The sequence below is a fragment of the Triturus cristatus genome, chromosome 12 (genome assembly GCF_964204655.1).
Source record: "Triturus cristatus chromosome 12, aTriCri1.1, whole genome shotgun sequence".
In the NCBI taxonomy this organism is placed as follows: domain Eukaryota; kingdom Metazoa; phylum Chordata; class Amphibia; order Caudata; family Salamandridae; genus Triturus; species Triturus cristatus.
This window is the reverse complement of record NC_140595.1, coordinates 244,140,826-244,168,489: the sequence shown is the minus strand read 5'-3', so window position 1 is coordinate 244,168,489 and position 27,664 is coordinate 244,140,826. Positions and strand designations below refer to the sequence as shown.

The window sequence follows — 27,664 nt, the reverse complement described above, 5'->3', positions numbered from 1 at the left end:
ACAGCGGATGCCAAAAAAAGAAAGGTGAGGAAACAACGTCACCATGCCGAGATTGAATATGCTACTTACCAGTATGCATCTGTTCTTGGCATGTAGGGCTGCTGACATTCATATCTGTGCATAGATCGCCGCCTAGTGTTGGGTCTGGATGTTTGCACGTTGTTGTCCTGGAAGAGTCTTCGAAGTATCACGAGATAGGTGACTCCTCCCCTGGACCACAGTGCGCATGGGCATCCTCTCCATCCTTAGATTGTTTTTCGCCATTGTGGCAGTGATGGAGTAGATACAGTAAGTGATGACCATGCTATACAGTAATTCTGAGAGCTGCAGCTGCTACAGGTGCCGGGGAGGAGGGTGGGCGATATGAATGTCAGCAGCCCTACATGCCAAGAACAGATGCATACTGGTAAGTAGCATATTCAGTTCGAGGCATGTGGGCTGCTGAATTCATATCTGTGCATAGAATACATAGCAGTACCTCCTATTAGCGGCGGCTACCAGTGCCAGCTGCAGCAGTCTGAAAAAGAGTTTTGAGAACAGCCTGTCCCACAGCTGCCTGCTGTTTTGAGTGTACATCTACACAGTAGTGTTTGGTAAATGTATGTATAGTGGACCATGTGGCTGCTCTACATATTTCCTGTAAAGGAATGTTTCCCAGGAAAGCCATGGACGCTCCTAACTTTCGTGTTGAGTGGGCTCGTGGGGGAATCGTTAGTGTGCGTTTAGCTTTTTGATAGCAAATTTGAATACATTTAACGATCTATCTTGCTATACCTGCTTTGGAAATGGCGTTGCCCTTGTGTTGTGGAGAAAAGGCAACGAAAAGTTGTTTTGTCTTCCTAAAGTCCTTAGTCCTGTCTATATAGTACATGAGGGCCCTCTTTACATCTAGTGTATGGAGCATTCTCTCAGCGACATTTTGTGGATTTTGAAAGAAAACAGGCAGTTCAATAGTTTGATTCATGTGGAACTGCGATATTACTTTAGGCATGAATTTGGGGTTGGTACGTAGTACGACCCTGTTTGCGTGAACCTGTATGAATGGCTCTTGAATGGTTAGTGCCTGGAGTTCACTAACTCTTCTTAACGAAGTGATTGCTACTAGGAAAGCTACTTTCCAGGTGAGGAATTGAATCTCATATGAGTGGAGAGGTTCGAAGGGTGGACCCATCAGTCTGGTGAGGACCAAGTTGAGGTTCCACACCGGTGCTGGTGGGTGTCTTGGGGGAATCACTCGTTTAAGTCCTTCCAAGAAGGCTTTGATGGCTGGTACTCTGAATAAAGAGAGGTGCTGCCTGTTTTGGAGATGTGCTGCTATTGCGGTTAAATGGATACGGATTGAGGTGTATGCCAGATTGCATCGGTATAGGTGTAGGAGGTAACAGATTATGTTTTGAGTGGATGCGTCTAGCGGGTTAATGTCATTGTTGGTGCAGTAAATGACAAACCTCTTCCATTTAGCTGCATAGCAAGCTCTGGTAGTGGGTCTCCTGGCCTCCTTGATGATTTCCATACAGTCAGGTGGCAGGTTCAGGTAGCCAAACTCTAAGACTTCAGGAGCCAGATTGCCAGGTTCAGCTGTTGCGGATCTGGGTGCGGAATTTCGCCATGGCTCTGCGTTAAGAGTGCAGGTTTTATCCGCAGCCTTTGATGCGGCACCACGGAAAGTTCCAGAAAGGTGGTGTACCATGGCTGGCGCGCCCACGTTGGAGCAGCTAGGATGAGTGTCAGTGAGTGTTGTCGCAGTTTGCGTGCCACCAGCGGTATTAATGGCGCTGGGGGAAAAGCGTACGCAAATCTGCCGGACCAGTTCATCCATATCGCATTGCCCTGCGACTGTGGATGTGGGAACCTGGCGGCAAAGCTTTGGCATTTTGCGTTTTCGTTTGTGGCGAATAGGTCTATCTCTGGATGACCCCACTGTTGGAAGTACGGTTGGAGTACTGATGGGTGTAGCTCCCACTCGTGCATCTGGTGGCTGTGTCTGCTGAGCAGATCCGCCATTTGGTTGTCCTTGCCGGGGAGGTGTTCCGCCATGAGGAATATGTTCCTCTGAATGGCCCACTTCCACATGCTCTGAGCCAGATGAGACAACTGTGGAGAGTGTGTTCCTCCCTGCTTCTGTATGTAGTACATGGCAGTCATGTTGTCCGTCCGGATCAACACGACTTTGTTGCACAAGTGTACTTTGGTGAGGAAGATTGCCATCAGTTCCAGAACGTTGATGTGCATCTTCTTTTGTTGTGTTGTCCATAGTCCCTGCACTGTGTAACTGAGTACATGAGCTCCCCATCCCTGGAGAGAGGCGTCCGCTGTCAGTATTATTTGTGGAATAGGCTCTTGGAACGGTCGGCCCTTGCAAATGTTTTGTGGATTCCACCAATGCAGAGAGTTGTATGCCCGACCGCTCACCAACACTAGGTCTTTTAATTGCCCGTGAGCCTGATTCCATTGACGTGCTAAGCACTCCTGAAGCAGGCGCATATGTAGTATCGCGTGTGGGACTATGAAAATGCAGGAGGCCATCATGCCTATCAACTGCATGAACACTCGCGCAGGAAGGGAGTGTTGAGGTTTGAACTTTGAGATCAGCAGTTGCATGCTGTTGATCCTCACTAAATTTGGCTGAGCTGTGGCTGCCAGAGTGTCTATGGTCGCGCCCAGGTACTGTTGTAAGTGTGCGGGTTGGAGATGTGATTTTGGGTAATTTAGTGAGAATCCCAGACTATGAAGAAGGTGAATGGTGAGGGACATGTGGCTGGCACATTGCTGGGCTGACTTTGCCTGAACAAGCCAGTCGTCCAGGTAAGGGTAGACGTGAATGTGGTGTCTCCGTAGATGTGCAGCCACCGTAGCTAGGCACTTGGTGAAAACCCTGGGTGCTGTCGTCACGCCGAAGGGGAGGACTTTGAATTGATAGTGCTGTCCCTGAATAGTGAACCTGAGATATTTCCTGTGTGACGGGTGTATGGGTATGTGAAAGTACGCATCTTTGAGGTGTAGTGTGGCTAGGAAGTCTCCCTGGCTGAGCAGCGGGAGAACCTGCTGTAGGGTGAGCATATGGAAATGCTCTGACAGAATGTAGTGGTTGAGGGGTCTCAGGTCCAGTATAGGTTTGAGCGACCCGTCCTTTTTTGGGATTAGGAAGTACAGAGAGTACACCCCTGTCCCCTGCTGGTTGACGGGCACGACCTCTATTGCACCTTCTTGCAGCATACTTAGCACTTCCTGCTGCAATAATGCCAAGTGCTCTGTGGACATAGGACGGTGCTTTGGCGGTATTGTGGGTGGAGTGGAGGTTAATTCGAGACAGTAACCGTGCTGGATAATATCTCTGACCCACCTGTCCGTGGTGATGGTTTTCCACGTGGACAGGAACCGTTGGAGTCTCCCCCCGACAGGTGTTATGTGGTCGGGGGGAAGGGAGAGGGCGTCACTGTTTGTTCTTGGGTGAGGACCTGGCGTTGCCGTAACCGCGTCCCCTGCCCTTGGTGCTGGAGCCACGATATCCACCTCTGTTGGTTTTATCGTAGGTACTCTGTGTGCCCCCTTTAGTGTATTGCTGCTGTGCCCCCTGGCCTCTAGCTGCTCCCCTATTCCCGGGGCGACGAAAGGAGCCACTACGAAATGTCTGCGTTTGCAGAGCCCCCATTGACTTCGCAGTGTCAGTGTCCTTCTTTATTTTTTCTAAGGTGGTGTCAACTTCTGGGCCGAATAAGTAGTCGGGGTTGACTGGGTGATTCAGGATGTTGTTTTGAATCTCTGGTTTGAATCCGGAGATTCTTAACCAAGCATGTCGTCGTAACATGACGCTGGTGTCAATTGCCCTTGCAGCTGTGTCGGCAGCATCCAGTGCACACTTAATGGATGCGTTGGTAAGAAGTTGTCCCTCTCTGATGAGGAGCTCCGCTGCCTCTTTGTATTCATCTGGCAGATGCTGGAGTAGTGATTCTAACGTGTCGTAGTGTGAACGATCATATCGAGCCAGGAGGGCCTGTGTATTGGCAATGCGCCAGATGTTTGCTGCTTGAGCTGCAATTCTTTTGCCTGAGGTCTCCAGCACCTTGGACTCCTTGTCTGGGGGAGGAGCATCACCTGTTGTTTGCGAGTGGGCTCGTTTGCGAGCGTTAGCAACCACCATGGAGTCCAGAGGTAACTGACCTCTAATGTACATAGGGTCTCCGGGCGCAGGTTTGTATTTTTTTTCAATCCTGGGGTTTAGCACCCGTGCCCTGGTTGTTTCCTTGAAAATGTCCTTTGCAGGTTTGAGAACACCTTTCAACATGGGCAAAGTTTTGACAGTTCTCTCGGAGGAGGCGAAAGTGTCCACTAAGAAGTCTTCCTCAACCGTGTCAGAGTGGAGTTGTACTCCATGATTGGCTGCAGCACGTTCTATGAGGGCATTGAAGGCAGCAGTGTCCTCTGTGGGAGATATTTTGGCGCCGTAAAGCTGCGTGTCCTGGGTATCTTTTGCGGTACCCTGGTCTGTAGGGTCATCCCAAGCTTGATCTGGGTCCTGCTGCTCTTCAGGATCGATATCCCTAGGGTAGGTGGTATCATCACCCATGTAGTCCTCCATTGCGTCCGTGTCGGAGGGCGTAGGAGAAAAGGACTGGGGATCCTGATAGGAGGTGTGCAAGCGTTCATACAGAACCGGCTCCGACTCTGCTGGCAATTTGTGCTTCAGAGGTATTCTGTAGGAGTCCAAGGCTTGCTCTGGCGTGATCCTCAGTTTTCGGAGCATTAGTCTGCCAGTGTCGGCGTTGATGAATTGTGACTGTGAAGGCTCAGAAGGTGAGTGTCCAGTAGATGGGGACTTCGTCTGTCGGACACGTGTTCGTATCTCGAACATCTTCGGCGCCGTGGATGGCGGCAAACCAAAAGTGATGTTGGTTGGTGCCGAGGGTGCCTTTGGAGCCTTGTTTGTGTCGGGGCCCGACGTGGATCGGAGGGCTGCCCGTTCCCTGATGCGTTGCAACGACGCCGCGACCTGTCGCACCGAGAACGCCGAAGGTTCTTTGGTGCCGGTCGGTTCCGTAGAGGTAGGCGTCGACTGCTTTGGAGCCACAGGGTCATCGATCCTAAGAGAGGTATCGGTGGTCGTCGGAGCCGATGACTTGCCGCGTGTCGCCGTTTTCGAAGTGGACTCAGATGGAGCGGCCATTTTGACTTTGGTGGTCGGGGCCGACTGCTTCGGTGCCAGGGGCCGAGGCGCTTTTGTGGGACCGAGGGCCTTCCTTTTCGGGTCGGTACCGATATCCGCTGCTGCGAGTTCGGTGCCGAAATCCCTCTTAGTGCGTTCGGAGCCGATGGTCTGTGTCGGCGTCGAAGGAGTGGAGGTCTTCGAGGGCTTCGAGCCGACCACTGCCAGTTTCACTTTTGGTTTCGGTGGAACTGGTGCGACGATTGGTTTCGGTTTCGTTGAAGGGAATCCAGTCGTCTTTGGTAATAATGGCTCGTGCTGGATGTTCGAGGCCGGGCCCGAAGGCGGGGCCGAAGAACTTTGGGATTGATCTCGGGTAAGGCCCAGAGGCGATCCCTTGACCGGAGCCGTAGAATGACGCACTTTGACGGCCTCCGTATCGACGGGTAGGCCTGGCTCTTCGTTAGAGCTATCTTCTTTGGCCCCAAAGGCCTCATCGTAGTCTCCTACCTCGTCGACGGCTTCTTCCCTGTGAAAAAGCGCTTAATCGGCGTCTTCCGATCGGGAATCATGTTTGGAAGCGGGGCTGGAGTTTACTTCTTCCACGCTCTCAACATCCTCGTCCTCGGTGCTGAAGATGTTGGCCGGGGCAGGCGCCGAGTGCTGCGCTTCTAATCTCGCTGCCCGTCGATTCCAGAGAGTCTTCTTCGATCGGAATCGGGCACAGGCCATACATTTCGATTTGTCGTGATCCGGTGAGAGACATTTGTTGCATACCGGGTGGACGTCGATGTGTGGGTATTTGGCGTAGCATACAGGACACCGTTTGAATGGGGTCCTCGATTCCATCGTCGATGTAAGGTTGATGTTCGGATTAACCGGATCCGAAAAACTGGAAGAAGTTTCTAAAACTAATTAAGAAAGCAGTCGATACCGAACGGGAACAGTACCGACGAAAACTAAAGGCCTTTTGGCCTTAAACTAAATTTTCCTAACTTGAGCTAAGATAAGCACATCCGAACCCAATGGCAGAAAAAACCAATCTAAGGATGGAGAGGATGCCCATGCGCACTGTGGTCCAGGGGAGGAGTCACCTATCTCGTGATACTTCGAAGACTCTTCCAGGACAACAACGTGCAAACATCCGGACCCAACACTAGGCAGCGATCTATGCACAGATATGAATTCAGCAGCCCACATGCCTCGAACATACAGAACCATGACTACCAGGAGATACATGTATGTGGAACTACACCACACCTATGCAAAAGCCCAAGAATTTAAGCATCATCCGCACACATGCAGTGGCAAAGAAAGACGGGCGCAGCATCAGGTAGTCAAGGTGCCAAGGTACAAACGGCGAGGGAGAAACCAGCAAAACCAGGGAGACAAAGAGGGCTTGCTCCCATAAGAGAGAGAGACCTGGGGTAAAGACCCCCAATACTAGGGCAAGGGAAAACCTAGTAAGCGTGCTCACTCACTGTGGGTCAGCTCAAGAAATGAATATATATATATATATATATATATATAGATATAGAGAGAGAGAGAGAGAGAGAGAGAGAGAGAGAGAGAGAGAGAGAGAGAGAGAGAGAGAGAGAGAGAGAGAGAGAGAGAGAGAGAGACAGACACACAGAGAGACAGACGTATATAGAAACAAATTGTGAAAAAATTTAAAAGCAAGGGGAAGCGCAGGACACAACAATGTCAAGACACCTAAAAAGCTACAGCATCCCCTCAACGGGGACGGAACCCTGGTCTTCCGTGAGACAGGCGGAGACACTGACCACTATACTCACGAGGTAAGAGTGTGAAATATACAGACGTAAGTCTGACAGAAAAAGAAAGCAATATCGCCTTTAGTGTTGACTGAGAACCCACAACCAGTGAAACACCTGGAGTGGAACACATAACCTTTGGAGTAAGAGTCAGAGACCTCAACCACTAGGCCACAGTGGGTCAGAAAACAGCAGCAGAGACCAGGAGCGGAAACCCTAAATCTGTGTGCGGCAATAGCAAAGGGACCGGAGTCCCTGCCAGGGAAGTGCAGATGGAAATACAAAACAAGGCAAGTGACGTAGCTGGCAGACATTCCACTGGACAAGACCGTGAAAAGCTGCACTGTCCGTCTCGGCAATAACATCTTGAACCCAGAGACGAGGATCAGAAAAAGCAGTGAGATTACTGCAACTAAAAGCCAAAGTCCACAACAAGGATTATAAACCATGGAACTCATGGAAACTCAGACAAGAGACGTTAAACAGCCAAGTTAGCATTTCTGTCGAACAAGGTGACCCCTTCAAAGGGCAAATCCCTAATACGCTCTTGGACATTGGCAGGAAAACAGCCATCGCGCAGTCAGGCATGGCGACGCAGAGTAACTGACCGGGCCATAGCTTGACCCACCAATTCAGTGGTGTCCATCGCCGACCGAATGGAAAACAGAGCCATTTCCCGCCCATCACGAATCAACCGATCCAGGTTAGTCCGAAGACCCACCGGAAGAGAGGGAAGGAGGCGCTCGAGCGAGTCCCAAAGGGCAGAAGTAGCCCGTGCAAACACACAAGACATGTTCAGGGATCTAAGGCCTGCACTGGTGGAAGCAAATACATGGCGGCCACACGACTCCAACCATCGAGACTCCCAAGTGAGAGGGAGTAACGGAGGAGGGGCAGAAGGCAGCAAGCCAGAAGCTGACTGAATTACCAGCCCTAGGATGGAGGGACAAACAGACAGGGTCATCTGGAGCAGGGCGATGTCGATGTGCAATAGCACGATCCACGTTCCCTCGCAGAAGGCCTCTCTCAAGTTCCTAGAAAAGTGTCGTATAACGACTCGCCAAAAGGCAACAAGGCCCCGACTTCGATGGTGCCCTGGTGGAGCAAATCCAGCAAGAGATCAGAGGGCAGAGGGACTGAGGGTGGCTGCACTTGTTAAATATCTGTAACCCTGCGAACCACCCTCGCCAAAAGCTGCACTAGCCACCATGGCCATTCGCGTTGGCGACAACAGGTCATCCATAGGGGATGGCATGAGGCTAATCCTGTCTCCTCAGTTTCGGCCTCCACATCCTCCACCAACCGATGAACGACCGGGGATGGCACCGGCGTCGATTGCCGTTGAGATGACGCCAGCATCGTCTCGACGTTGATGATCCCTGAAGGAGCCTCGTCTGTCCGAACCGGCATCAACGCGACCTCCACTGAGGTGGGAACCTGCAGAGAGGAACGGAGTCGAGAAATGCGCTGCAGCCTCAGCCTGCGTCGACGCAGGGAGCCTCACAGCGCTGTGCGGAGACGACATAGAAGGTTTGGACGTGGGAGTAGGATGCCCCTCTGGGCCATGTCCCGACGTTGCAGCGACTCTGGAACCAGAGTCAGGGTGCACGCCCGGCGCAGAGGGCGAACCCGCTGGCGAAATCCCGATCTGAGCCCATACCCCCTCTGTGGGGCCCAAAGGCGCGCCAAGGAGAGGGGGTGACCCAAACATGGCTAGTAAGGCCCGACAATAGGCCTCTATCTGGGCCCTAGTCGGCCTAGCCCCAGGAAATGGCGGGGAAGTGGGGGTCGACTCCTGAGGGCCCGTGACTGGTGGAGACCGGGAGCAGTGGCCGCCGTCATTGCGTGAGGTGGGCGGCCTCCGTGACGTCTTTTTCTTGTGCTTACCTGCAGCAGGAGAGCAACGTCCGCAGCAACGACTCCACAACCTGTACTGAACCGAGCCCCCCCCAACACGAGAAGGAGACCGGCAGCGTGAGGACTCCGAACGGGACATCCGGGCGGACAGCAACTTCATGCGACGTTCCCACAGGGACTTCGGCTTCAGCCATCAGCAGGCGTCCCACTCCTCTGAGTTTCGGTCTCCCAAGCACCACATACAGATCGCGTGTGGATCCGTCGCCGACATCTGCCACGTACAGGATTCATATGCCTCGAAGCCCGAAGGCAGCACACACTGTTCCCGGACGCCAAAGGCATCGAGAAGGCCTGAAAAACAAAATTAAACAGGCCAGAGGTAACCACTTCTCCGGATCTGCGTTGAGATGGGGAAAAGAAGGAAACTGACGTCACCGCGCCAGGAGGGATTTATATGGCTCCCATGACATCATATCCGTGGACGACGTCAGGACAGAGCCATGCGAGGCTGTCTCCCGGCACGCAGGGGTACTGCTGAAGATTTTTTTCAGATCCAATTGGTCGCCTGGGGATATTCTAAGTTAAGGAATATGGGGCTAGATGTCTATCAGATACATGTTTCAATATAGAATGCTCATATTTTTGTTTGTAGATTTATTTTGGTTCACATTTTGATTGTTTGCTAACGCCATAGTTCATCGAGGCAAAATGGCCACTCCTACCACGCTTGTCCCGCCGAGAGGGGAGAAGCGTCCAGGTGGGCTTTTAATGGACTGCGTTACCCCCGATCACATATTGACGCTTGGGAGATCTTGTGACCTTTTAAGAGCTAAGGGAGACTGGCCCATCCTTCCCTGTAAAGTACTGTAGCACCTGCCATCTTGATCAGCCCTCACCTGACCCTGTTCCTGCTTACCCACCAGGACATTTACTCTGAGAACTTTCCCTAGTCAGCGGAGACCTAGCCATTTTGACTGATGCCCGGTGGAGCTACCTCAGGAGCTAAAGGGGAGATGGACTATGGATTCCCTCCTTGGCCATCACCTACTCAGCCAGTCTTTGGGCAAACTCTCCTGAGTCTCTCATCTCCCTCCTCCCCCTTCACCCTGCCCCCTACCCATTTCCGCTCTACCCTTCTCCTCTTTCCAGCTATTGACCTTTGCCCTCTCCCATCCTTGCTCATAGTTCCCACCCTGATTACCAACTGGACTTTCTTCTGTGAGCTTTCCCTCGTCAGTTGAGACCTAGCTTTTTGCCCAATGGAGCTACCTTGTTTAGCTAAAGGGGAGATGGACTGTGGATTTCCTCCTAGGACGTCATCTACCCAGTCGGTCATTGAGCAGACTTCCTTTCGTCTCTCCTGCCGTCTTTTCCCTTATCCTCATCCTCCCCCTTCACACTCCCCCCCCCCCCCCACCCTCCGCTCTATTTGACTCACCTTCCTTTCCTCTCTCAATGTGTTGATTATTCTTGATGTTATGTGTAATTGTTATAATTTTTCTGTAACATTGTGTAACCTAATGTAAAGCGCTCTGATACCTACGGGTCTAGCCAGCGCTATATAAAACTCATAAAAATTAAATTAAATAAATAAATCTACTGCCGACCTGTATATGCTTTGTCATTTAATACGTTTAAAAAGGGAATTTAGAAATAAAAAAAGTGTAGATACTCACGAGTGCAGCTTTATAAATCCCTCAGTGACATTCTCTCCCTCTTCACACAACAGACTCAGCTCCCTGTGAGAAACATTGAACATATTAACACCTCAATGACAAGCAAATTAAAAATGATATGCCCGTATTATGCAATCTGATTCAAGGGATGAATTCCTCATCAAAGTTTGTCAGGAGATAGCATCTCAAAAGCAGAAAAACAAAAACAAATCAGTTCGTTCAAATAATTAATTGGCAATTATTGTTTTTTCATTCACTTCCCATCCATCCCTCTATGTGCTTTAACTCATTTGTGAGTTCTGCTAGTTCTAAATCTTTTGCCAAAATAACTTTCAATATCGACCCTAATTGTTCTCATGGCAAGTTTAGGTTAGAAAATAGCAGCATGCAAAATGTTCAGGCAGAAAACCCATCCCTCACTGAAGGGGTCAAACATAACATGGGACCACCATTCATTTTTGTTTGGATTAAAATATAGAAGCGCGTCCAACCTCTTGGACATGGGTGTGCAGTTTCTTATTCTTTGATGTTAGCCATGGAAGAATAAAAAGTAAAGACTCTCCTTGACAGCTTTCAACAACGTACCAAGTGTTTTACTCCGTATGGAGCACCGCTCTAATACGTGAAATACATTGCCTTAAAGGATCTTTGTTAAATTGCTGTTTTCTCTTTAACATCCTCGACTGAGTGTTCCTCATTACTTTAGGAGGAACCAATACAGAGGGGTTGAAGTATCACTGCTTGCCTCCGAATTTGTCTGCGCCTGTTAAACAAATTGAACATGTCTGCAAGAGTGCTACTGCATTACCTGCATACAGATGTGCTTGTACAAAAGATGATGCTTTAAATGTGCCACATTTTTGAGTAAGTAGTTTTATGCTCTTTAAAAGGCTTAAATGCATTAAAATGAAAAACCCCACCTCTAAATCTCACATTACTTTAAATAATCTGGTCATTGTGGCCTGGCATTTATGATGGATACATCCAACAAGTCTGTTCAATTGTCCTGCCCGGGATAGTTCTAGCTCCTTGATAAACCTCCGTAAAAAAATTGTTGTCCAGAGATTTTCATTATTGATTTGTGTTTTTAGAACATTAGAGAAGTTAGCTTGTTTAGACATTGCTAATCCGGGCCGAAATTTTCTAGACGATATGTTTAAAAATAGCGGATGTGTTGCTATGATGATGTAATATTTCAGGAACCATGAGACCTATATGCTACATTTTGGTGTCAAAACATAGGTTTTGGGGTCAAGCAGTCTTATATAGACTTATATAGACAAATATAGAAAATAGAAACTCTCTAGCTGTTTCCAAAACGGCAGCTCTATGTGTTTTAGCCATCATTTTGGTAATGTATTTTCATATTGTTTTTGTTTCAAGTTTTTCATTGATTCAAATTCGTAAACATGAGCGAAGCAGCAGGAAGCAGAGAATCTTTACCTCCTGACAGTGTGTCTCTAACTACACAACCTGAGGACTCCTTCAACAAAGAAAAATGTGTCATAAGCCAAACTAATCCCAAAGAAAGGCTAACAACTGCAGTTGGACAGAAGAGAGTTCAAGCTGTTGCAGAAATACGGTAAGAGGAAGTTCACAAAATACTGAAACTGATGGGTGAAGAGAATAAAATATTGTATCACTGTAGCAAGTGCTGGAAGTCATTTACAATGGAAAAGAGCCTGTAAAATGTGTAAAACAAATTGCCGAAACCAGTGAATCACATTAAGAACCAGAGTCTTCTGAGAAAGCGATGAAAACCAAACCCAATGCCCATCCACTTAGATTAATGGCTACCCCTCGTCACCTCCAACAACTGATCAGAAAGCAGAGGCTCTTCAATGTGTTATCTGTGGTTTAGCCAGAACAAGGGTCAAAGGGATTGACGAAAGAACAAAGTACAGATTATGTAAGTCTCAAAGGGAAAACATGTTTTTATTTGCAGCTAGTTTCTCCCAAGATGAAGTTGTCAGCCGAGTAGCTGATCTAAACAGCAAGGTGAATGTATTTACAGCGGATTTGTATGCCCACCCGAAATGCGTGTGTGCATACATTTGAAAATATGACTGTATAATTTGCTCCCGGCAGCAAGGTAACCGCCAGCCTTCAAATAGGCTTGCACTCTTTGAAAAAGCAAATTCAGTTTTAAGCAACTCGAGTGCTTGCTACGGGTTCACATTCAGTGAGATCAGATAAATAATTGTCAACATCAATGAAACTATTGCTCCATAATAATGAAATTAAGATTTTTCTGGTGAGAATGTACAATGACAGAATTTGTTATCAGTCTTAACAAAAGAAAATAGCCACTTCTGGTGTTCTCAGCTGATCGGACTCCTGAAGTTCTTGCTGCTAAAATAAGATCACAGGATGTAGTAAAAATCAGCAGCAACCATTTTAAGAAACGTCCTGAAAATTTAGGTTTTGGACTTAATGACAAATTTTGTGATGCCCCAGACTCCACAATTCATGGGAGTCAACAAAAATGCCTGATGTTGTCTTAACATTTTTGACATCATTGTTAAATATCAGCAGAGCAAAACTGTTACTAACCTCAGTTCTGGAGTTCGGAACAGAAGCAGACAACCTCGTTGATGGCTTTGAAGATATAAGCGAAGAAATGAAAAACAATCCATGAACCGACAGTCTTACGCTGTGCAAATGTACAGTCTTTTCCAAGACATGCTTTAGGAATTACATCACATCAAGAAGAAAACCCCACTACTCATGATGACTGCTCACGCAATCTAAAACAAGTGCAAAAGCAGAGAGCTAATCACTTCAATGAACAGGATTGGTGTATCAACAACTTATAATTACATAGTATGGAGCAGGAACTTCTTAGCTCATGCTGCAAAATCTTGTGAATCTGACAGCACATCACTTCCAAGTCACTTCAACAGGAAATGATTTTCAAATGCTGCTCCTGATAATTTTGATTTTAAAGAGAGCTCTTCCTTGTCTGGAACATACAGCACAAATGATACAGCCATGGTTCTTTTTCAAGACTGTATCAATGAAGTAGCTGCTGGAAAACAAGCTGCAGCAGCTGTAGGCATAAACAAACGAAGTTGCAAACTTATAACCCAACTGCCTTGCTAACAAGTGCAAAATCACTATAAGCCTTCAACACGTCCTATTCTGCCAGAAAGTTTCAGAGTGGCTGAGGACATGGATCTTCTACCTGATGCTGCGGTTGGCAAAGCTGATTTAACTGAATTAACTATATTGCTTATTTGGTACTTACTGCGAGATGAAGAAAAGTCAGTTCCTACTTATGCTGGTATTCATGCTCTGATATCCCAGTACACCGTCCCACTGAAGAAGGCTTAGTATTTACCAGTAATTCCATCTCCAGTAACAAACTGTGCAACAGTATACACAGCTCTAAAATATTTCTAAAATGTGCATATTAAGCTTGAACACCAGCCTATCCCCTGCCAATTCTCTGCAATGAAGGTGTTTTCCGTATTGTAGCTGATATTTGTTTTATAAGCAATCCAGTATAATTTGATTACTTTTATCCAATGATGAGCGTTGTGGTTTGCAGGACGTTATCTCAGTGGATGTGGCATAGATGATGCACTTATTGAGGCTGAAGTCTTTCGAAGTATAACTGTCCAGTCAGTATTGAGCGGAACTCATTATGTAAAGAAAAATTGTCACTTTGCAAGTCCTTGGGAATTGTTTTAGACATAATAGCTCTAGTGAAAAACTTAGAACATGCTGATCTGGAAGGTGATGGAAAGCTGCATGTGAAGGCTGTGGAGTCACTGATTACTGTGCTTCGCGACTTTGACTGCATAATCTACCTGAAATATTGGTCTTGGTTTTTGAAGAGAGTAAAGAAGCGACAGGTGGAAAACCATACCGCTATAGAAAATTCATTCAAAGACATTTTGTGGTTAAAGTCAGAGAGGGCTGGTTCAATGCAATGGCTCCAGATATGAAACTGGAACAGATGATCCAGAGATCAAAGATAAGCTCCAAGGAATTGTTTTGAGACACGTAAAAGTGAATATGTTGCTCAATCGCAGCTAGTGTACCATGAAGTTCTTTGTATTGCAATGTTTTGAGAGAGATGACAAATTCAAAATTAATGGGCCATCATGAAGCTGTTCCTCACCATGAACGTGTGGAAAAGAGAGGGTAACATTTTAATAAACATGTTGACAGCCTTCTTCATTTCATGCAGCAGCAAGGAAACCCCCTTTGAAATGCGACTACGGAACTTCTTGACCAAATATTATGTGGCTAACGATATTAAGACACGTCTACTAGATGTCCTGGATCATGGATCGCAACTATATGCAGAACTCAAGCAGGAGAGATTTAATTTGAAAGAGAAAAAGCTTTTTGACATAATCACTAAAGCTAAACTTCCACACTTTAATTGCGATAGTAAGACTTTCGTCCAAACAGCCACTACAAAACAGGTTACAAAAAGAGATGCATGTAGCGAAAGAAAGGGATGCATTTATCAATTAATTCTATCGCATGATCTTCTAACGAACGCATTATTTGAGTGAGATGCTGCAACCAAACCAGTGAAGCACAAACTCGCAACAGGAACTCTAAAAAGAAATTTCATCTGAAGAATTTCCATTTGAAAAGGTGTCCTCATTGAAAACTGCTGTTGTTGTGGACTATGTTACAATTGCGAATAGTCAAGATTTCATACGTGTAAAACTTCGGAGCGGTCGTTAAGACTGTTCTACAGATATTAAAGTCAGTGTGCACCTTGCAATAACTGCATATTGTCTGACTTTTCTTTTTATACTCTATTTTATTGGTTTTATAGACAACAAAGTGAAAAGTACAGCATTGTGACACAACAAGAGATCAGGGTACATTTTCATAAGTTTCCCCTGAGGGCCATGCAGTATTCAAAAACAGTATTGCCCCTCGGAGCCTACCCACAATGAGCTATGGGATCTCAGCCTGTCAATCCCAGCCAATTGCCCGATATGGGTTCATGCTTCTCCGGACAGCCTGTGGCCTCATATACAGTTAGTTCCTGAGTGGCGCACCAATCCACTCCTATACGCCACTTCGCGACAGAAGTAGGGCAGACACAGGTGTCTCGGTTATCATGGGTAGAGAATACTAGCTACAAAATGTTGATTTGCATGTTTCAGATGACAGTATATACATGAGAATGGATGAAAACCCTACCAAGAAATTCTCCAATACTAAGGATTATTTTGAAAGAGTCCATGAACAGGCTCCTATCTCAGATGGACAAGATATTATTGAAGCAACAACGTTCAAATGTTCCAGCCAAACACATTTTACCCAAATTCCACAAGAATGCGAATGTACCACCATTCAGGACCATACTATCCACCAGAAATTCCATTCTTGAACCAATAGGAAATTATTGAGACCAACATCTACAACCATGCATACAATCCAGCTAATCTTATGTTAAGGATACCATAGATTTCATTAACAAGATACAGAAAACAACGACAAATGGAGAAAGCATACTACTTTGTACCATTGATGTGAAAGTGCTTATATCTCGCTGTGGGCAAGTTGTTGGACTACGGGGTGTAAGGGAACATAGGACATATTGAAAAGTGGAATTTAAGGCTTTTTATTTGGCTCTTCTTGGTCCTTCTCTGGGCTATATGAAGCCAATAACAACTGTAACAAACAAAACAAAGGGGTCCTCCACTGTTCCTCCCGATTCCTTCCTTCGTGCCTCGGGGTCTTGTCACAGCAGGGTCTCTGGGGAGTCTCTCTCTTTGGCCCAGGGTACAGGAAAACAGGAGAAATACAGGCCGGGGTTACTGTTAGGTTTGTTTGGCCTTTCGCTGCGTGTGCACCCACCACCGTACGTTATGAAGCGAGGGGCGGGGGGGGGGGGGGGGAGGAGGAGATTCCGCAGGGCATGAAGCAATAAAAAAAACAACGCACGCGTGAACTAATTCCCCGTGCTACCCCCACCAAAACGATGTCCTCCTCGGTACTTGCCTTAGACCACGACCCGTGTCCAGGGCCGTGGCGGTGGGACCCGGGGCGTTCTCTCCCTCCTTCGGGCTGACAGGCTCTAGCACAGTGTATAGCAAATTCTTTTGTTCTTCGGGTCTTCCTATTCCTTTCTCCTCATCCTCGCCTCGCTCGCCGCTCTTCCCTGCCCCCGCACTCCTCTCTTCTGTACTCTTGCCGCCTTCCTTCTCCTGCTCGAAGCCTTTTCTTCCGTCCTCTGCGGGTGACGTCAGCTGTTCCTCCTTGACGCTCTGTGCTGCCACTAGACCGCTCAGTCTTCCGGCATGTGTAGCACGTCCCAACTGCCCGCCGGCCACTTCCGGTCCGTCTCGCGGCTGTACTCCTCACACTCGCTATCCCAATATTTAGGATTGGCAGCTGTAGATAATGCACTGACAATTCCCTTGGAAAAGGACATGAACATTTTTATTTTGGAATTAATGCACTTTACACTGTATCACAGTTAATTTGAACAGAATGTCAAAGATTGCTTGCACCCCCTGGAACATACATGTGCAAATGTGGAGTTCCACACTATGCTACTCTAGCTATGAAAAGATTTGAGGCTGACATCTTATGCAGTATGAAATGTAAGACAAATCTAGTGACCTATTAGAGATATACTGATGACATTATGGAAAGGAATTAGAAATTAACTTGAGGAAGTCATTCAAGAGTTACACAAAGGAAAATGTTTCTTATTCAGTAAGTATCAGTTTGTGGCACATAGTGCTGTAGATTCACATGCTGTGCATAATCCTGCCATCTAGTGTTGGAGCAGATGTGTGCAAGTTGTTTTTCTTTTAAGAAAGTCTTCTGAGTCACAAGGTATTGTGACTCATCATGTTGGTAATGTGCATGGAAAATGACTCAATTGTTAGAATGTTTAGCCCGCATGGTGGGTGAGGATGAAGTGTAAATGAAGTGTAGTATAAAGAGATCTCCCTACAAAGAGGAATTAAGAAATATTAAATTGAGTGACAGGAGGCCGGGGAGGAGGGTGGGTGCATGTGAATTTACAGCACTACATGCCACGAACAGATGCTTACTGGGTATGCAACATCATCCATTTGAGGCATGTGTAGCTGTAGATACACATGCTGTGCATAGACTGTAAAGCAGTCCACCCCAAAATAACAGTGGCTAGCGTGTGGGAGTTGCAGTGGTTTGAAAAAGTGTACCCAGAACTGCCTGTCCAACATTGGCTTGTTGGGGAGCCAGTATATCCACACAATAGTGTTTTGTAAAATTATGTGGTGTGGACCATGTAGCTGCCTTATAAATATCGGCAATAGGGATGTTCCTAGGAAAGCCATTGAAGCCCCTATATTATAGAAGTGGATTGCGCTCTTGGAGTGGGTAACGTTATTTAGCATAGCATCTTTGGATGCATTTAACAATCCATCTTGCGGGGGAGGAGCCTAGCGCTTGACCAAGATGGCCGCGTGAGCTTAGAGCTCCCGAGACCCTCGCGCCCTCCGTCGACTATCCTGACTCTAATCCTGATGGTATGCATGGCACCGTGTTGCTGAGTTGTCAGGGAGGCGATTGATGCTACACGCGGTCGGATCGCCCATCGGGAACCGGACTTATGACTGGCGAAAGATTGCGGCCTAACTCCCGGAGATGCCAGGGGCTAGAGTTGGCAGGATGCCCGACTCCTAGTTGATCAACATCGGCCTGGTGAGGTGTGAACTGCCGGACGGAGGCCCTCGCTCTTTCACTTTCGGTTTCGTTCCCTTTGTCTGCCCGGACACTGTAGTGCTCTGGGTGGCTCTATAACCCCAGGGACGCTCGGTGGGCTACTTTGACAGAACAAGGCGGACCTGCTCACTCTTTATACCTCTCTCTGAGAGGGGACGGTCCTCACTGCATTGGACTGCCTGGAGTCCATTATGTCGGGCAAGGCAGAAGGAGATCGGCTGAAGACTAAGTCCACCAGGCGGGGAACGTATTCCCAAGTCAACAGTATGGACCGCTACGCCCTCCTGAAGACATCGCCGGGTGGGTCGAGCCAGGCGCCGGATGCCCAGAAGGAGGACTCGCCTGGGACCCCGGAGCTCTCCCTGCAGGATGTCATGGGTGCGCTCGATGGGATGCAGACCTCGATGGGGAGGCAATTCGAGGCCCTGGCGCAAAAGGTGGACGCCATCCTGGTGGATGTCAACTTGATCCGCTCGGACCTGGGCAAGACTAACGAGCGCGTTAAGGACCTGGACGACAAGACCACGGGCCTCACTGATGAGGTTGCGGACCTGCAGAACGAGGTCCGGAAGCTGAGGGCCGAGAGTGACCTCGCCGCCCGCCGGCTTGAGGACTTCGAGAGCCGGTCCAGGCGCAACAACGTGCGCGTAATCGGGGTCCCGGAGTCCTCGGATGAGGCTTCGGCGGACCTGCTTGTGGAAGATTTGGTCCTCAATCATCTGAAGCCTAAGGGCCTTGGAAAGTTTTTTGCGGTGGAAAGGGCCCATAGGGTGCCGGGCGGACGGCCCAAGGCGGGTGCCCCGCCGCGGCCGATTGTCGCCCGGCTCTTTCATTTTCGAGATCGGGACGCTATCCTGCAAGCTTCGAGGGTGACGGGCCCAGTCCCCTTCCAGAATGCGTCGGTGAATTTTTACCCGGACTTTACCCAGCAGGTGCAGAGGCAGCGACAGAGCTTCCTGGGGGTGAAGCGAAGGCTTCGGGAGCGGGACCTAAAGTATGCCATGCTTTTCCCCGCCAGACTACGGGTGGTGCATGAAGATCGGACATTCTTTTTTGACTCTCCTGTTATGGCCGACGAATGGCTGGACGCTTTGCCCCGGCGACGGACCGGGGACGACACAGCTGAGCATGGAGACAGTGGCCGGGATGGACAGGGCTGATAACTCAAAGCCGGCCTGACTTGATTTGACCATATTTGAAGATTTGAACAGAGTGCAGTAACTGTGGAGGGTTGCGGGAGGACGAGGGGTGCTCTTTTCCTCCCTCAGGGGACTTTTTGTAGATTTTTGTTTTTGTAGGGCGACAGGCACACTGCAAGTTGGGGGGGCTTTTTAAGCTGCAGCAGGGGTGCAGGGTGGGGGGAGTTATGAGGAGTTTGAGTTTGTTGTTGGGGGGTTTATTTCTGCAAGGCATGATGATTATCCTCAGGGCTGTTCCATGGTGGCGCCTCGGGTGTGGGGTGGGCCTCTTTCCGTTTGAGGATGGGGGGTAGAGGCCTAAGTGTTATAAGCTGGAATGTTAATGGTTTGGGGGATCGCATTAAGAGGGGGATTGTTTTGCAATTTCTGAAACGCTCAATGCCAGACGTTGTACTGCTGCAGGAGACGCACCTCATAGGCAATACGTGCTATGCCCTGAATAGGAAGGGGTATAAATTCATTGCACACTCGGGATTCTCTTCTGGGTCCAGGGGTGTGGGCATCCTTGTTAGAGCATCGCTGCCTTTTGAGGTGGACTCCACCATTGTTGACGATAGGGGGAGGTTTGTGGCGGTGGCGGGGCGGTGGGAAGGAAGGACTTTGGTTTTGGTTTCGGTTTATGTCCCGCCGGCCCTGCAGGCCGCCACATTTGCTGAATTGGGCAGGGCTTTGCTGACTCTCCCGGGGGGCATGCTGGTAGTGGGAGGGGATTTCAACGCTGTGGGTTCCGGACTGCTGGATAGATACCCGCCCAGGGACACAGGGGGGGCTCAGAAATGGCTTCCAGACCTCCTAGACACGTTTGGCCTGATAGACTGCTGGAGGCTCCGGCACCCCACACAGAGTCAATACACGTTTCACTCCGGGGCGCATGGTAGCCTCTCCAGGATTGACTACTTGCTCACTCTGGCCGCACATGCCTCGTTGATATCCGAGGCGAGGCACATGGCACGTGGTATCTCTGATCACTCGCCAGTGTGGATCCGGCTGGATCTCGGTCGGGAGGGAGGATGGCCCCCATTAACCCTTGGTATTTCCGAGACCCCAAGATGCGCAGCGCCCTGGTAAAGAAGGTAGATAATTACTTTAAGGACAATCTGGGATCCGTGGACTCGGCGATCTCGCTGTGGGAAGCTTTTAAGACCGTGCTTCGGGGGGAGGCCCTCTCCCTGGTGGTGACTGCCAAGAATTGGAGGGATTGCGAAGTGCGGCAAGTGGAGGAGGAGATTGCGGCCCTTGAAGGGGATATGGAGGAGGAGGTCACAGAGTCCTCATTGCATGAGCTTTGCTTGAAGCAGGCGGAGTATAGGGACCTGGTGACGGACGCCGCCAAGACCCTCAGCAGGGAACAACAGGGCCGTCTGTATGATGTTGGAGACAAGGCAGGGAAACTCCTGGCGTGGCTGGACAGGAAGGAACGGGTCAATAGAGTGGTGCCAGAGTTGATTGGAGAGGGGGGAGAGGCGATTGTGGAACCTGAAGGGATTGTGGAGTGTTTCGCGGAGTATTTTCATAGGGTTTATTCCTCTGTGTCGGACAGGCCGCCCGAGGACTCGTCTGATCTCCTCCGTGATATCGAGTTGCCCTGCCTCTCTGACATAGATAGGGACGATTTGGATGGCGACATCACGGTTGACGAGGTGGCGGGGGCGATTCGCGCGTTGAATTCGGGTAAGGCCTCTGGACCGAACGGACTGCCGATCGATCTGTACAAACTGTTCCCGGATAGGGTCGCCCCTCACCTGCGCGCCATGTTTTTGGAGGCGCGGGGAGATGGGATCCTTCCGTTGGATCAGCGGCTGGCGTCGATCGTGGTCATACACAAAGAGGGTAAACCCCGAGATAGATGCGTCTCCTATCGGCCCATTTCACTCCTCAACGCTGAGCCGAAAATTCTGGCCAAACTCCTGGCTACCCGTCTGATTAGGGTACTTGGCGATCTGGTCCACCCGGATCAATCTGGCTTTATCCCGCACCGAAACACAGCACTGAACCTTAGGCGTCTTCATGGCGTCATCGCCAGGGCGGGCACGCTGCGTGAACCGGCTGTTGTGGCATCTCTCGATGCCACGATGGCCTTTGACACGGTGGAGTGGGCATATTTATGGGCCGTGCTGGCCAAGTTTGGTTTCGGTCGCGGGTTTGTGAGTTGGGTCCGGTTGCTGTACGAGGGGCCACTAGCGAATGTTGTGGTGAATGGTCGGGCATCTGCTCCGTTTCAGCTTGGAAGGGGTACTCGGCAGGGCTGCCCCCTGTCGCCTCTGATGTTCGCCCTCGCCCTTGAACCGTTGGCTGCGTGGATACGTTGGCACCCGGATATACGGGGCCTTCGGTGGTCGCCTGATCACGAGGACCGTATTTCGCTTTATGCCGACGATATCCTGCTGTATCTTGCCTCACCAAAGAAGTCACTTATAGTGGTCTGTGACGTACTCGCATCGTTCGGTAGGAACTCGGGGCTTGTGATTAATTGGGGCAAATCGTACTTGTACGTTCTTAGTGGCGAGGTCCCACCGATCCCTAGAACATGTTCGATACAGGTTGCCCGGCAAGGTTTTGTGTATTTGGGGATTTTTATATCCATGGATCCTGTTGTGCGCTATGAGAGGAACCTGCTCCCCCCCTTGGCACGCTTGAGGCGAGATGTTGAAGGTTGGCGGAGGCTGCCGCTCTCCCTTGTTGGGCGTGCGGCCCTGTTCAAAATGATGTCTCTTCCCCGCTTCCTCTACGCCCTCCAGAACACCTTGGACTGGGTACCGGCTAAATACTTTCGGGAGGTCGAAGGCCTCCAAAGGACGTTGCTGTGGGATGGGCGGCCGCGAATAGCTATTTCAAAGTTGACGCTCCCATGGTACGATGGGGGCATTGCGCTCCCAGACATCCGACGGTACTACTGGGCCACGCAGTTGAGCGCGATCAACCATGGGTTTTACGGCCCTGCCCTCAGCCCTGGGTATGCCATGGATAGGTGGCTGCTGCGCGGCGGCAACTACTACAGGGCGTTGTATTCGCGGTCCCTAGACTCGTCCCTCACGGGGCCCACAGGTGTGGCGGTGCGCGTATGGAAGATGGCGACCGACTCGCTGGGCTGGAAGGACAGGCTAACCCTCGCTACCCTATTGTTTGAATCGGAAAGGTTGGGAAGACTCTGGCATACGAAGGGCTTTGATAAGTGGGATCTGATAGGTATATCCAGGGTGGGGGATGTGCTGCATAAGGGGAGGGTGAAGTCTTTCGAGGAGTTGCAGACTGAGTTTGAGCTAGGGCCTTCAGAGTATTTTAGGTATATCCAGCTGCGTCACGCCCTCCGATCAGTCCTAGTGGAGGGTGAGAAGGTGCCGGAGTCCTCTCCCCTTGAGGACCGAGTCCTTGATTGTCATATGCCCGAGAGCACGATTTCGCTCATATATAAGAAGTTGATAAACGTCCGGGCAGACTTGCTATTGGGGCTGAGAGAACAGTGGACCAGGGATGGCCTCGAGTTGGATAATGAGGACTGGCAGTCAGCGGTTTCTTCGCCTAAGGAGGTTGCGATCCCGTCGCGTCTGAGGCTGGTGCAGCTTAAAATACTGCACCGGGTGTATGTTACGGGGCCAAGGCTGGTCCACATGGGATTCTCGGAGGATGGCCTGTGCAGAAGGGGATGTGGTATGGTGGGTACTTTCCTGCACATCATTTGGGAATGTGGTGTCATTGTGGAGTTCTGGAGGAGAGTCCATGCAGTTATGGGGGAGGTGACGGGCATTGGGATACAGCCGGAGGCGCGGTGTTGCCTCCTGAACGTTTGGGGGCCCACTGATCTCGATGAGGCACAGATCCAATGGGTGACTCTGGGTAACACGGTAGCTAAAAGGGATATCGCACGATTTTGGGGCTCCCCGGGTCCCCCTACACTGACCGCGTGGAAGGAGAACATGGATTGGAGCATGTTTAGGGAGAAGACGGTCTACTGCTCTAGAGGTCGCCCCCGGAAGTGGCATGCCATCTGGGGGCGGTGGAACTTATACAGGGGGGGAATATGTCTTGCCCCGGATCTGGAACCTCCCGAGGAACAGCTTTCCCCCTGACCTACCTTCCAGCACAGTTTGGTTTCGGTACCCGTTCTGGGCCTCTGCTGTTCCCCTTCTTCCTCCGCACACAGTCTTATACTTAGTAGATGAGTGGGGTCCTGCCTCCCCTGGGGGCTTTCGCCATGGTATTTCAATGTTCTGCCTTGCTGGGGTTTGTTGTGTGTTTTTTCTGTGTTTATTTAAAATTGGACCTTTGCATTACTCTTCGTACTGTATCCGGGACGCATTACTGTACCTAACTTGCAATGCTGCCGAACCTTCGGGCTGTCGGCTGAATAGCTGTGTCCTGAATTTCGAAATAAAGGTTTTCCAAAAAAAAAAAAAAAAAAAAAAAAAACAATCCATCTTGCAATGTGTGATTTAGAAATGGCTCTTCCTTTGTGAGGTTTGGAGAAAGCAACAAAAAGTTGTGTTTTTCAGAATGATTTAGTCCTGTCAATGTAATACATGAGAGCTCGTTTTACATCTAATATGTGTGGAGCCCGATCTGCAAAAGAGTCAGGTCAGGGAAGAAAACAAAGTTCAATGTATTGATTTAGGTGGACCTTTAGTAGAAATTTGGGGTTGGTGCGGAGTAAAACCCTGTCCCCATGTACTTGAAATAAGGGTTCCTCTAAATCTAGTGCCTGAAGCTCTGACACATCTAAGCGAAGTGATAACAACCAGGAATGTTAACTTCCAGGATAGAAACTGTTGGGGGCAAGAGTGGAGAAGCTCTAACAGATGCACAATTAGTCTTGTTAATACAACATTAAGATTCCATGTGGGAGCTGGTAGCACCGGAGGTGGAAAGACTCCCAAGACCTTCCATGAAAGCTTTAATGACCGCAATTCTGAATCGGGAAGTGTGCTGCCTATTTTGTGGGCATGCAGCTGCTGCTGCTAGTTGTAGCCCTATGGATGTAAAGGCCAAACCAGAGGTGTGCAAGTGATATAATAAAGCCGACAAAGTCTTGTACCTTGGCTGCTAAAGGATCAATGTGTTGAGTGTGACAATAATGAACAAATCGTTTCCCCCTAGTAATAATAATAATAATCTTTATTCGGATTTTAGCATTGCAAAACCATAAAAGATATCATGACATACAAATGTTCATAGTAAAATTTGTTTAAAAGTATAATTAAATATACAGTTAAAAAAGAGAATGTAAATAGTTAGATGATATGGAAATTAATTCTCTGTTTTACAAATTCTTTCTGTGCCTCATGATACACTTTAAAAAATTCAGTACGTGGTAAACTGTACATTCGGAGTCCAAAGTTTGAAGTGCCAGCATGGCTGGACGACATTGTCTGTGGCCCCATTTTTTTAATAAAGGGATTAGCCAGATTTTTCGATGGGTATGGAAGAACTTGCAAAACAATAGTGTGGACACGGTTCCATCTGAGTTTTCCAGTTGTTTTTTTCAGGAAATGACACTAGTCTGAAGAAGAGATTCATTCTGAACCTTGTTAGGAGCATCTTTTCATAAGTTGTGATCTCCAGGGTCAAATATGGCTGGATTTTCAGGGACTGCTGTGTCATAATTGCGTGAGTAACCGATTTTTTCGCAATCAGCGATGTCAGTCTAAGGGATTCCAAGTGGCTCAAGGCAGCTAGTTTCAATTCTTTTTTAGGTATTTCCTTCAAATCTTCTGGCATATGATAATATTTTTCTAGACCCAGGTCGGAGAAAAAATGTCTTACGTAAGAGAGCCAGGCTATTTTATGAGCGTGGTCCAAATCCATGGTGTCGCGTAGGATGGTTTTAGTCAGACTATTTTTTTCTGACACCCATACTCGCCTCCAAAGCAAAAGAGGTTGGATTTTTATTAGATCTTCAATATATGGGATTCCAAGTTCTATGTGTGAGGCATAGATGGAAGTGCCTCTTGGAGTTGATAAAAGGAACCTCATGAAGGTATTCTCCTCTTTTTGCATAGAGCCGGTGGGTGTATGTCCCCAGATCCCTGCACCATATAATGCGATGGCTTGGCATTTCGCAGCATAAATCTGTAGCAATTCTACTGGTGGTCTTTTCCCGAGTTTATTGGAGAATTTCATCAACGCCATGATCGCTCGTTTGAAGAGATGTCTCCTGGCCTCAACTGCGGCTTTCCAGTTCAGGGCATCGTCGATCATGATGCCTAAGTAGGGATACTGTGAGGTCTTTTCAATTTTTTGTTCCTTCAAAAAAATGGACTTAATTGCTTTTCTTGATCCGCCGACTACCATAACGAAAGTTGTTTTGACGTTAATGTGGAGGTCCAGGGCACCCATGAAGTCTGCGTATTTGGATAAAGATTTCTGCAGTTCGATGGGGGTACGTGCTAAGATGACTGCATCGTCCGCGTAGAGCAGAGCGGGGATCAAGCGACCTTTTGCTCTAGGGAGGTCTCTCCCTCCTCTCAGCATAGACTTTTCTAGGCCATTGGTGTACAAAGAGAAGAGGAAGGGGGCCAGGACGCAACCTTGCCTCACTCCCCGCTCTACCCTAAATGGTGATGTCAGTTCTCCTTTTGTCCCGTACCTCACTCTCGCCGTGGCTTCACTGTATAGCTCCCTCAGAAAGTCCAAAAGAGGGGGATCTACCCCCATTGCACTCAACAGTGACCAGAGCCTCGCGTGCGAAACGCAGTCGAATGCGGAGGACAGATCCACATAAACCATGTAAATGGAGCCAGGTTTTGCATGGGTATATTTTGATATTAACAAGCTTAGATTTAGGGCCTGTTCAACAGTTCCAAAGCCCTCCCTGAACCCGAACTGTAAATCTGATAGGATGTTTTTGTCTTCTACCCATTGCTGTAACTTTTCGAGAAGGACTCTGCCAACTAATTTGCCCAAGGAGTCAAGGAGCGAAATTGGTCGATAACACTTAGTGTCTTGTCGGTCCCCCTTCTTGAAGATTGGGACCATGATGGAAGATGACCATGACTCTAACAGGCCGAGTTTCATTGTTGCTAGGCAAACTCTAGTGAGTATTGGTACCCAGAGGTCTGGAAGATGTTTAAATAAGTCGACTGGGACCCCGTCAGGGCCGGGAGCTTTCCCACTCTTACTTAGTGATAACGCTGTTTCGAAGTCCTGCAGCTCAACCTCCATTAAAATTGGGTAAACTACTGGATTGATGTTAGAATGATGTTCTTCACTCGTAGGTGTCAGTTTGAAGATTTTTGAAAAGTGGTTCACCCACGAATCCTCGTCGATGGCCACGTCTATTTTTGGGCCATTGTGATCCGTTAGCAAAGGGGATTTAACTATTTTCCAGAATGCCTGGCTGTTTTTCTGGAGTGCACTTTTGTGCAAAGCCTTCCACAAAGATTGTTTCAGTTCTTTTTTCCTTGCTTTTCTAGCGGTGTTATACTCCCGTCGTAGAGATTGGATATTTGTTTTGTCTCTATTTGGATTTCCGAGAGCTTTCTTCAGATTAGTATGTGCCTTAGTACAATCTTGATTAAACCAACCTGTGGAACTTATATTGTTTTGTTTGGGTGTTTTAGTTAGTAGTTTTCTAACTTGCTCTATTATTATCTTATAGTTTTCCACGATTTGATTCATCTCTGCATGGGCGTCGAGACAGGTCAGAATGTTATTATAGGTAGCTTTTACTAACTGTTTTGTAAGAATATTGGGGTCCAGTTTTTCCCATTTTATGGTATATCCGTTGTTTTTTCCCATTTCTATCCTGTTCTGTGTTAAGGTTTTTGCTATAGTTGCCATTTGTGTTCTTGGCTGGTTTGTTTGGAAGTTTATTTTTAAAGCGGAGTGATCGCTCAAGTTGTTTTCCAGAATTTTGAAGTTGTTAATTTGATCTTTGAGGGCTTCTGTGATTATTATGTAGTCAACAGTGGTCTTGTGGCCCCTTCCTCTGTAGGTGGGTTCTAGTTTATTATTTGATTGTTGAATGGGGTTTACAATTTGCAGATCCAGATCGGAAAGTAATTTGTTCATGGCTGGCCCCACACTTGAATGGATAAAGTGGACTATAGGATTCTCATATTCGTCCACCATTCCACAGGTGTCGTTATTGGGGCAGGGATGAAGGTTGAAGTCTCCACCCCAAATTATATTGGCGTTTTCGATTTTTTGCTTGGGGTGCCCGTGTTCATTTATTTTTTCTTGTATTAGGGAAAGAACGTTCAAAAAATTGTCATCCGCTAGATTATTATAAATGTTAATTAATGTAACGAAGAGTTTTTTCCCTATTTTGAACGTGAGGATCTGGAAATTTGACAGGAGGTCTACCTTGGTAATCTTCATGTC

General features: G+C 48.3%; 1 protein-coding gene across 2 annotated transcripts in view; it reads right to left on the bottom strand.

Annotated features, from left to right (window-relative positions):
- HASPIN (histone H3 associated protein kinase) overlaps positions 1-27,664 on the bottom strand; it is a 1,547,868-nt gene that overhangs the window by 543,489 nt on the left and 976,715 nt on the right. For both annotated transcript variants that reach the window (XM_085639404.1, XM_085639405.1), the window contains exon 10: positions 10,452-10,514. In XM_085639404.1, the coding sequence (XP_085495530.1) occupies positions 10,452-10,514 (63 nt within the window). The remainder of the gene's footprint in view (positions 1-10,451; positions 10,515-27,664) is intronic.